The sequence below is a fragment of the Choloepus didactylus genome, chromosome 9 (genome assembly GCF_015220235.1).
Source record: "Choloepus didactylus isolate mChoDid1 chromosome 9, mChoDid1.pri, whole genome shotgun sequence".
Lineage (NCBI taxonomy): Eukaryota > Metazoa > Chordata > Mammalia > Pilosa > Megalonychidae > Choloepus > Choloepus didactylus.
In genome coordinates, this window is record NC_051315.1 from 6,678,882 (window position 1) to 6,690,253 (window position 11,372).

Sequence of the window (11,372 nt, forward strand, 5' to 3'; positions counted from 1 at the left end):
ACTAGGTGGTACTTTTAAAAGATTAGGGCTTATTTTCCCTGATCTAGTGTAAAAGAGCTAATAACGATCTGTTTCATATTCCAGTTTGCCCTTTTCCTTTGTAATAGGGTTCTAAAATTCCTGATAACTCATTGGTTACATTTTTCCCCAGTACTGGTGGTCAGACACCCCGAAGAGACCTGGAGAAGGTGCTGACAGGAGAGGAAAAGTAAGTTTTTTAGTTATTTTTCTAGACTGTGTAAGAGAATGTTGTTTGCTGCATTGTTTTAAGAAAAATAACAAATGAAACAATGTTATGTTCACACTGGTAGGGGAGATGCTTTTCAGTTACACATTCATCAAATATCTACAATGAACAAAGCATTATATTGGGTGCCCTGGGGAATATAAGAAAATTTGAGAAATAGTTCATTCAGTAACGATTCTGTTGCTGCTTGCTATGTGCCAGGCTTGTGTTAAGCTCTGGGAATACAAAATAAAATAAAGCATAATTCGTTTTCCCAAAAAGCTTTAGCTCTACAAAGAGATTTATAGGCAAAGGGGAGAGCGTAAGCAAAGACTTGGGGTCAGTGTGCAAAGTCTGTTTTAAGAAGGGCAAGTGGACTGAAGTGGTTGGGCGGTGGTGTGGGCCTGAGATGGTGGGAGATAAAGTTGGGAATGTAGGCTTGGACCAGATTTGAAGGGCTTTTAATCTAAATGAGGAATTTTCCCCTCTCTTTGTGGTACCATAGAAAGTTTTTGAACATAGATTTAAGGTCATTGGGTTTGATTTAGAATGCTGATTCCGGTGGCGTCATGTAGGGTGGGTTGGAGGGCAAAGGAACTGAAGGCAGTGATCCCCTTAAACTGAGACAGACATGTTGGGGGACCAGAAGGTTGAGAAGACATTGCTGAGGCAAAATTGCTGGAAATTGGTGACACTCAGTGGGGGAGCAGTGATTAGAGCTAAAAACCCTAACCAAAACTTTAGTCTAAGTGACTGAGACATCCATAAAAGGGGAGGGACAAGTAGATTGGAGGTCATAGGTGAGTTCTGCTTTGAGCATATTAAATGGGAGATGCCTCATGAGATATTCCTATAAATATCATGGGTTTAGAGCTTGGAATTTTAAAAAGATATTTGGCCTAGCAACAAAGATTTGATAGCTCCATAGAGGAGCTTGTTAGACCAAGAGATACTGTATAAAGTAAAAAATGAACTGAACTTTGAAAGGGATTGGGCCAGGCAGAGGAGCCAGGGAAGGATAGTGAGCAGACTTGGTCAGACCCATTGCAGGAGAATGTTGGGAGATATGAGGCCACACTGAAGGAGGGATGTGGCAGCTGCAGGCACTACAGGGAGGTTTGTGAAGGTAAATGTTGGCCTTCAGGACAGCATCCAGATCTCAGGGAGAGAAAGGGAGGTGAGCTGGAAGAAGCAGATGTAGTCTGTTCATGGATAAGTTTGGTGAGACAGACAGTGGCTTCAGAGGGAGAGAAAGGGTTATGGAAAGTTCTCTTTGGTCTAGCTGGTTAATCTGTTCAAATATATGAAGGTCATAGAGGTTTAGTGTTAAAAATGGAGTAAATCATACAAGGGAATAGAAACAGTTTAGAATTTTTTACCCAGTCTTGTGCCACCTCACCCCACCCCCATTACCACAAGGGAAGTTAATTACCCAAAGGTTGAATGGTTTGAAAGCCCAGAAATCAATTTACAGACTTTCCTTTTGCTCCGTCCTTTAGTCTAGCATGGTAGTTCTCAAATTTAGGCATAAAAGTCATTGTGTGTGATAACACTGGATGCTGGTGAGGATTCAAAGAATCTAGATCACCCCTATGTTGTTGGTGGGAATGTAAAATGACACAGCCACTCGGGAAGATGGTTTGGCAGTTTCTTACACATGCAACTACATTGGACCCAGCAGTTCCTCCTGGGTATCATCCCAGAAAAATGAAAACTTATGCTTGTGAAAAACCTGTACATGCATGTTGATAGCAGCTTTCTTCATAAAAATACAAAACCTGCGACAACTGAGATGTCCTTCAACAGTGATTAAACAGATTAACACATCCATACCTTGGAACAGTACTTGGCAGTAAAATGGAACAAACTATTGATAAAAGCAACATCTTGGGTGGACCTCAAGGGCATTAGTTTGGGTTAAAAAAAACCCCATCTCAAGAGGTTACATACCACATGATTCCATTTGTGTAACATTCTTCAAATGACAAAATTGTAGAACTGAAGAACCGATCAGTGGTTGCTAGGAGTTAGGGATAGACAGGGAAGTGGGGAAGTGGAGGTGTCTATAAAAGGGCAACAGAAAGGGTCTTTGTCATGGTGGGGCTGTTCTGTGTCTTGGCTGGTGGTTGAGGTTGCATAGAACTAAATTCAGAATGAGTGCGAGAAAAACTGGGGAAGGGTGAGCAGATAATATCAATGGTTGTGATAATGCATTGTCGTTTTGCAGGATGTTACTTCTGGAGGAAACTGTAAAGTTACAGAGAATCTATATTCTTACAACTGCTTGTGAATCTACAATAACCTGGAAATAAGAAATTTTTTAACAAAAGGAAGCAGACAAAAATTACTATATGAGTTGCATATATAAAACTGTGTAAATGAATTTATGGACATGCACAGTTTCCCAGGCTCATTTTGACTCAACTTGATTATGTGTGAACAGCATGAGTAAACCCAAGTGATTTCCCTCAGTGGGGAAAATTGGGACCCAGTGCCTTGATGGCTTAGTGAAGGAGAACAGTGTGATGGCCTCTGAAATTAGGGAGGTGGGAAGGATTTGTGAAAGTGCACCGAAAGTTGGCTTTGGAGGGTAGTTGAGAATATGAGTGGGTGGCAGGACCAACTAAGACAGCTGGCGTGAGAATGGATTGGGTGGCTTGGGGAAAGTGGAGGTGTGAGACCGGGAGGCAGGGTGTGCGGCTGAATTCGAGGGGCATGACTAGAGTGCTCAGCAGCGTGCGGGCCCAGTCGTGCTTAGCCACCTAAGCAGCGTGGTTTTGTTTGTCCTTTCCTCAGGGCTCTCAGACCTGGAGATCCTGGATTCTGTGCCCGGGCAAGGGTCCCAATGCCCTCCAACAAGGACTATGTTGTCAGGCCCAAGTGGAATGTGGAAATGGAGTCATCCAGGGTAAGCAAGCAGAGGGAAAATGTTGATTTCAGGTAGAATCACCTGAAATTTTGTTTTTTACTTCATGTTTTTTACTTTATGTTTTTTTTTTTTGTTTTTTACTTCATGTTTTTGTTTTTTTTTATTTCATGTTTTATTTTGTTTTTTACTTTTTTTGTTTTTTACTTCATGTTTTATAACCTGTTGCAGCACTTGAGGTTTCTTTGATTGTTTTATAGAGACCTGTTTTCTGGTCTCTTACCTAGCCAAATTGAGTAATCAGAAGGAAGAAAAAGATTAAAGTTCACACCTGATGAGCTTTATTTCAGACTTAAAGCAACATGATCAAATCAGAAAGTTACTTTAATCTTGATTTCAAATTAATCTTGAAGCCTAAAGTGTTCTGATACAGTACCTTTTTTTTTTTTTTTTCCTTAAAATAAGCTGTGAGAACCACAATTAACTTGCTTCCACAATTTTACTCCTCCCTTTATCTTCAGCTGTTAAACTAATTCTGTTGTGAGGTACTCAGAGTAGACATTTTCTCTGTCATCATTATAAATATCACTCGGTGATCTTCAGTGTTTCTCAGCCATCTCTCTAGCTGGTATTCTTAAAAAGGGCCAAAGCCAATTGTAAAAGGATAAGCAGCAATTTGAAAACAGTGACGACTCCACAAAATGCTCTGTCAGGTTCAGCATCGAAGGCAACAGGACACCCTGTAGGCCTGGCCCCACCAGTGTGTTTCAGAGAGGTGTCCCCAAGGGGGCACCCACTGTGTGAGCAGAAGCCAGGGTAGGGGTGTGTTTAGGATCCAAAATAATGACCTTGAATGTCACGTCCAAGTCCTCTTGAATGCTTAGAAATTGACAAGGAAATGTCTTCCTTTATGAATAGATCATTGCTTCCCTGTGAAGCATTCTGGTTGGTACTCTTTTTATTAGGGCCCAGAATCATTGGCGATCTGCGTTGGCATATAAACTGGCTTGTGACTTCTCAGTGGAAGGGAGGCAGCTGCTTCTGTTGTCGGTAGCTCAGCAATATGCATTTAATGACTCATTGAAACTTCCTTATACTGAGTGTTTAGGAGCTGAATTTGCTCAACACATACTCGGTATGTTCTTGGAGATGTGAAAGACCTTGGAGCATTCATAAAGCCAGACTTACTGACGCACGGTACTTGAGGATGAATAGTGGTGTCTCTCAGCAAGTCCATGTGGGTTGTCTTCCTCCTGTGCCATGGCCATGACCCCTTGCTTCGGCAGGTTTTTCTACTAACTCCACTTACCTTCCTGCCAGTTCACTTCGCTGTTCAATGACCAGCAAGGCAAACCACCCTTCGTTTATTGGGAATAAATAAAAGGTAGAGGCATACTGATTCAGCAGCAAATACTTCCTCCTGTGTAGCTCCTTTTTCTCACTTTCACATATCTATGCCTCTTAGCCACCTCTTATTGGTTATCCTTTCTCTCCTCCTTTTCTTTTTTAACTTCTTCCACTTTCTTCACTGTTTCTTCCCTCCTTTCATCCCTTTCAGAGTATTTTTTTCTTCCCCAACACCTTTTTCTTTTCGTTTTCCTTTCAGTCCTTTTTTTAAATTCAATTTTATTGAGACTGTTCACATACCATACAGTCAAAATGCACCATCACTTGCCCACACCATCAACAGCTGTGCATCTATCATCACAATTAATTTTTTTTCAATTTTTAGAATACTTTCATTAGTCCAGAAAAGAAATTAAAAAAAAACAAAAAACTGAAGTCCTTCCATACCCCTAACCATCCCTCCTCCATTATTGACTTGTAGTACTGGTATAGTACATTTGTTACTGTTGATGAAAGAATGTTAAAATACTACTAACCGTAGCACATAGTTTGCAATAGGTATATTTTTTCCCTATATTCCCCCCCATTATTAACTTCTAGTTATAGTGTTATAAATTTGTTCTAGTTCATGAAAGAGGTTTCTAATAGTTGTACAGTTAATCACAGACATTGATTAACAATGTTTTACTGTTTTATACAACTGCTCTCTGTGTGTTTTTATATGTGCACTTATTCCATGCAGTGTTTTAAAGTAACATTTAAAGTGAGAAGATCGCATGTTTTTGTATAAGCTTTAAGAATGCAGAAAGCACAAATTAAAGTCCTCTGTCATCTCAACACACCTTACTGTTAACATTTGGAATTGTTTCTTTTTAGTCCTTTTTATATGCATGCATAAACATTATTACAAATTTTCTTTTAATTGTTTTTAGGCAAAATTGCAACAATATTCTCTTATACCTTCCCTTTTTTTTTTTTTCTTCCACTTGACATGGGAAGAATCCATTGAAGCAGATATTCTTCAGTGACTCAATATTGTGTCATTATACAATTGTTACCATAATTTTTTTAAACAAACCCATCTTGCTCTTCTTTTAAGCTGCTTTCAGTTCTTGGCTGTTATAAACAGTGCTCCATCTACTTTTAATGCCCTAAAGAAGGTGGTACAGAGTTGATGAATCAGAACAAGTATCATTGAATTTGATGTGCTAGGTGCTGTATCTGTGTGTCCTCCACCACCTGCCAGCTACAAGTGCTAAGCATCGTAACTAGGAATAGATTGGCACTGGCTTCCATGTGTCCCGGTCACCAAGGTTATACCGTGTGACCAGGGCTCAGACTGTTAGGGAAGGTCCTGGGAGTAGGCAGGGAGAAATTCAGGCTGGTGTATATAGCTGCTGGGAGTTGGGCAGGTGAAAGAGAAGCATCAACTGTGGACTGACTGCAGGTACCAAAAATCAAGGTGTGGCATCTGAGAGGAAGTGAGACATTTGCGACTATCCTGGAAATCCAGGGGATAAGGTGATGGTAGCATAGCTCTTTCTTATCCAAGCATGAGTACTCTTGTAAAGGGTTGAAATCCACATAGAATAATATTTGGAATTGGGATGTTCCTAGAAAATGTAGGATGGTGGTCAACATAACTGTTAGTGATGACTTGTAGTTTCTTGTGTGGTGCTTGGTGCTTGGTTGACCTCATATCTAGGGTGAAGGCTAAGTCCAGAATCAGACTTGGGGAGGCACAAATCAACTACTCCACCACACTGGTACCTACGCTGTAGAGTGTCTCCACCTAACTTCATAACCTCAAACAGAAACTATATCCATTAAGCAGTAATTCCTTACTCCTCCCACCTTGTCCCCCCAGTGTCTGGTAACCTGTAGTCTGCTTTCTATGTATTTGTTTATTCTAGCCTGCTGAGTTGTTGCAGTTCTTGATATGTTTTAGATAATTAAATACATATCAGATATATTGTTTGTAAATATTTTCTCCCATTCTGTGGGTTGCCTTTTCACTTGGTGTCCTTTGATGCAAAAGTTATTAATTTTAATGAAGTCCAGTCTGTTTTTTCTTTTGTTTCTTGTGCTTTTGCTATTGTATCTAAGAATCTGTTGCCTAATAGAAGGTCCTAAGGCTTTTCCACTGTGTTTTCTTCTGTAAGTTTTATGTTTTAGCTCTTATGTTTAGGTCATTGATCCATTTTGAGTTTATTTTTTATATGGTGAGACCCATTTCATGATTTTGCATGTGGATTTCCAGTTTTCCCAACATCATTTGAGTGGGATACTGAAAATCAATATGCCAGAGATGTCTGGGTTTCTTCATTTTGAACCCTCAACTCTGTTGCATTGGTCTGTTTGTCTTTACGGCAGTATCACATCATTTTGGTACTGTAGCTTTGTAGTCAGTTTTGAAATAGTGACATGTGAGTCCTTCCTCCATTCTTCTTTTTTTTTTTCAAATTCCCTGGCCTCAGCGAGTTAATAGCTCAGTAAGGGTGGCTTGCAGGTTTCCCTAACAGTCATTGTTCTAAGAGAAATACCATCCCATCATTTCCTCCCCAACTCTCCATCCCCATCCTCACCCCAAATTCTGGAGGCATAGTTGGTTTAATGAATATGCAACATTTATAGAGTTGTGATCCCAGTAGTGTAGCTCTGGCTCCAGAGTAGTTTTGCATTTAAGACTTAGAGGTACATTTTGACATTTACTCAATATCTCTCTTAAACATTAAGAAGTGTTCTTGGCAACTTCTATAAATCTGTTTTCTTCTGTCCTATATTCTAACCCCCTCAAACTCAGAATCTCTTACTCTTTTATACTTCAAACTCCCATATACTACATCCTCATCTTGCCGTCTTGTTTATTCAACCCCCTTTCTCCTATCTGTATGCAACTGCCCCTGAAATTATAATTATTCACCTCTTCTTCCATTCTTAAAACAACTGAATTTGTAGCAGCACAGTCAGCAAATAGAGATCATCCTGATCATTGACATAAATGGCAGTTCTTTAAGCATTTCTAAAAGCTGTTGCTTTCTCAGAGACCACATCTTGTAAGACATGACCTTTGCAGAAAATAAAAGAAATAGCCCAGTGACCAAACCTTTACACATAACGAGCAAGTAGGTAAGAGATAACAAAATGTAAATGAAGTCTGAATTTCCAGAAATTCTACATTGTCTTTTATTTTCTAACATTTATTTTGAAATACTTTCAAAATTCTTTAAAAAGTAACAGAAAATAGACAGCTCCAATATGCTCCTCACCCATATAAATCAACATCTAACATTTTGCCACATTTGTTATATAATTCTGTTTTCTAAACATACGAACATAGATTGCATATGTCATGCTCCTTCAGTACTTAATACTTCCATGTAATATTTCCTAAGAACAGATGTTCACTAATGAAACCACATTAAGTGCAGTTATCAAGTTCAAGAAATTTAACCATGATGTAAAGCTTAGAGTCTGTATTCCAATTCTTTCCTTATGTCCCAATAATGTCCTTTTAGTCATTTTTTTGCTCTGTTATTAGATCCAGTCCAGGATCATGTATTGCATTTAATTGTCATTGTCTCTTTATTTGCCCTTTTTTTTTTTTTTTAATATTGTGGAAACATACATACCATATAAATTTTTCCATTCCAATCACTCCAAGCATACCATTTGGTAGGATTAATCACATTCACCATGTTACACTGTGCTCACCACCATCCATTACGAGAACTTTCCCATCACCCCAGAGACCTTGCACACATTATGCATTAACTCCTCAGTCCCCCTTCCCCTGCCCTTGGTAACCTGCACTCGATTTCTGTCTCTCTGAATTTCTGTATTGTAATTTTCCTTTTTATGGCTGAGTAATACTCCATTGTGTGTATACCACATTTTGTTTATCCATCTATTAATGGACTTTTGGGTTACTTTCACCTTTAGGCTGTTGTGCATGATGCTGCTATGAACACTTGTACAGATAACCTGTCGAGTCCCTGTTTTCAGTTCTTGGGGATATATTTCTATAAGTGGGGGTGCTGGGTCATATGGTAATTCTATGTTTAACTTCCTGAGGAACCATCAAACTGTTTTCCACAATGGCTTTGCAGTGTTACATTCTCACCAGCAGTGTGAGTGTTCATGTTTCTCCACATCCTTGCCAATACTTGTTTTCCATTTTCTAATAACCGTTCTAGTGGGTGTGAAGTGGTATTTTGTTGTGGTTTGGATTTGCATTTCCCCGATGGCTGATGATGTTGATCATCTTTTCTTGTGCTTATTGGCCATTTGTGTATCTTCTATGGAGAAATGTCTATTCAAGTCCTTTGCCCATTTTTTAATTGAGTTGTTCGTCTTTTTTGTTGTTGAGTTGTAGGAGTTCTTTATATATTCTATGTATTAGATATATGGTTTCCATATTTCTTATCAGATATATGGTTACCAGTAGGTTGTCTTTTCACTTTTGTTACATTCTCTTTTTAAGAAGTAGTAAGCCCCTTGGACCAAGAGACTTAATTTTCTTTTCTTTGCACACAGTGATTTTTATGTTGAGTATACTTAGCAAACTTAAATCCTAGTTGATTACGAAGTGGCAGTAATAATAGGAATAGTGTTAGCTGATATTTATTCTGAGCACTGACTGTGTACCAGCCACTGTGCTTGTATTTGCCATCATCTCATGTACTTCTTTAAGCAGTCCTGTAAGGATTATAGGCCCGGGAAGTGACTTGCCAAGAGTTACAGAGCCTGCTGAGTTGGAGTGGGGATCATTCCAAGCTGAAATTTACCAGTTTATTATACTAATCCTCTAACATCATTCATTAGGTTGAAGGTGTTTTCTCAGGTGACTTTCCTTTGCCTTAGAAGATCATCATCTTTTATGCCATCCCTTCTTGAAGGTGGTCAACCCCAAATTTGGTCTTTAAAGAAGAAAAGCATCCATTCAGAATGTAATCTGATGGAGTTGGGGGATTATAGTCTTTTAATTTCCCCCCTTTCTCTAATCTAGAAGATTTCCATAGAGTAAGCCAAAATTAAAAATAAGGCACAGACAACAGTAAAAACACTATTCTTCATTGAGAGAACTTCATACGTGGTTGTAACACTGCTTTGTGCACTTGTCCTATTGTCCCTGAAGTCACCAAAACCTGTTCTCGTTATTCTAGAGGTGGGAGCTCTTCTGACTGCTAACCTTCAGAAATAGGAAGATGAAAGACAAAACTAGATTTATGTGTTTCCATGACTGTTCTTTAATTGTCCCCTCACTCTTAGTTTCAGGGGTCTTCCAAGAAAGGTATCAGTCGGCTGGATAAACAGATGAGAAAGTTCACAGATATCAGGAAAAAAAGCAGATCCGCACATGCAGTGAAAATCAGCATCGAGGGCAATAAAATGCCATTGTGACCTTGCCTGGGATGTGCCCCCATCTCCACTAAGAAATGCACATTGGACTCTTTGGAGAAAGAAGACATTTTAAAATTTTATAGTGTATCTGTAAATGGTTTGTTCAGCTTGTCTCAAATATTGTCATAGGACTCACATTTTCTCAATTGTATTTAAAACTGTTTGTTGTGTACTTTGTACAGAGGAATACTAGTCATACGGCTATAAACGTCACGCAATAAAATTCCATTTGGGTTTTGGGGGGCTGTCTCATCATTGCTTAGAGGGTGCATTCTCACTGGGGGCAAAAATTGATTCTTGGGGCTAAAAAAATGCTTAAGCTATTACACTGATATGTGGCCCTTCAAAGCTGAACCCTATCCAGCGAAGTCTTATTTCTTAGTATTTCTCTTGTTAGAGAAAAAGTTTAATTGATTTGATTGTCATTAATGAATTTCATTTGAATTCAAGTTTTATTCTTAGGACAATAATGAAAAAAAAATTGAGAAATGCTGTCTTAGAGGAAGAATAGATATAATTGAAAATAACTACCAATTCCTTTGGACAGTTGAAGTGGAGATAAGAATTATAGCTAATAGCTATATTTTCACTTGCTCTTTTTATGATACTTTTTAATTAATAGTCTTTACAGACTTAATCAGAAATCCCTGCTAGGTCAAGATAACTAAATCCGAGAAAACTTACAGTTTGGGATAGTGTCTGGAAACTTTGATTTCCGAGACACACAAGACCCTTATTGACCATAAAGGCCTTGGAACAGCCAAAATAGCACTGTGCACTAAGAGAACTTCTTGGGATCTATTTACATTTAGTTTGAACAAATTTAGAAGCGCAAATGGGGTAGTGAGTTGCAAGAGGCAGGTACACTAAATACATTAAAATGTGAAGTCTAGTTGGAGAAAGGAAAGTCTGAACTATTTTCTGCAGTTTTTTGTTTTGTTTTGTTTTAGGTAAGTTGTAGGTTTATAGAATCAGCAGTCTGGTTTTACTTTAAATAAATACTCTCAAATTAAAAACACTTGAAATAAAAAGTACAGCCATCTAGTAAAAGGCCTTATGGATGTTGAGAATCCTGATCATTAAAAAATATAAACATGGCAAAGTAATTTTTTAGGAAAGATTTTAAATTTATTAATAAAAGATTTTGGCATTTAATGGGGTAAGCTCTAATTACCTGGAAATTTCACTTATATAGGGCAAAACTGATGGTGCCAGGTAATAAGGTAATACCCTACCTGAAGAGTTCAAAACTGGTAAGGGAAAGTCTTCTACTAAATTATGATTAATAAAAGTTTTGAAAATATTTCAAATTTGCAATGAAGTTGCAAGAATAGCAAAATGAACACCTGTATATACTAATTTATTTTGCCACATTCACTTTATATAAATGCATAACTGTTGTTTAGTTTGTCCCAATATTGGTGGTGGTAACTTTGACCACTTGGCGCAGAATGACTTTTCTTTTTAATGCAATGAAAAATGTCATTTAATCTGTTCAAATTATTTTCCTTCTCAACATTCAAGTTACTG

The 11,372-nt window shown here is 38.2% G+C and overlaps 1 protein-coding gene across 6 annotated transcripts in view; it reads left to right on the top strand.

Annotated features, from left to right (window-relative positions):
* IWS1 (interacts with SUPT6H, CTD assembly factor 1) overlaps positions 1-10,997 on the top strand; it is a 54,606-nt gene extending 43,609 nt beyond the window's left edge. For 3 of the 6 annotated variants that reach the window (XM_037849239.1, XM_037849240.1, XM_037849241.1), the window contains 3 exons: positions 152-208; positions 3,023-3,134; positions 9,711-10,997. In XM_037849239.1, coding sequence (XP_037705167.1) covers positions 152-208; positions 3,023-3,134; positions 9,711-9,842 — 301 coding nt within the window. In that variant the 3' untranslated portion in view covers positions 9,843-10,997. Of the gene's footprint in view, positions 1-151; positions 210-3,022; positions 3,135-9,710 lie in introns of those variants that run through there. The other 3 variants (XR_005218759.1, XR_005218760.1, XR_005218761.1) reach the window with 3 other exon arrangements.
* Positions 10,998-11,372: the final 375 nt, after the last annotated feature.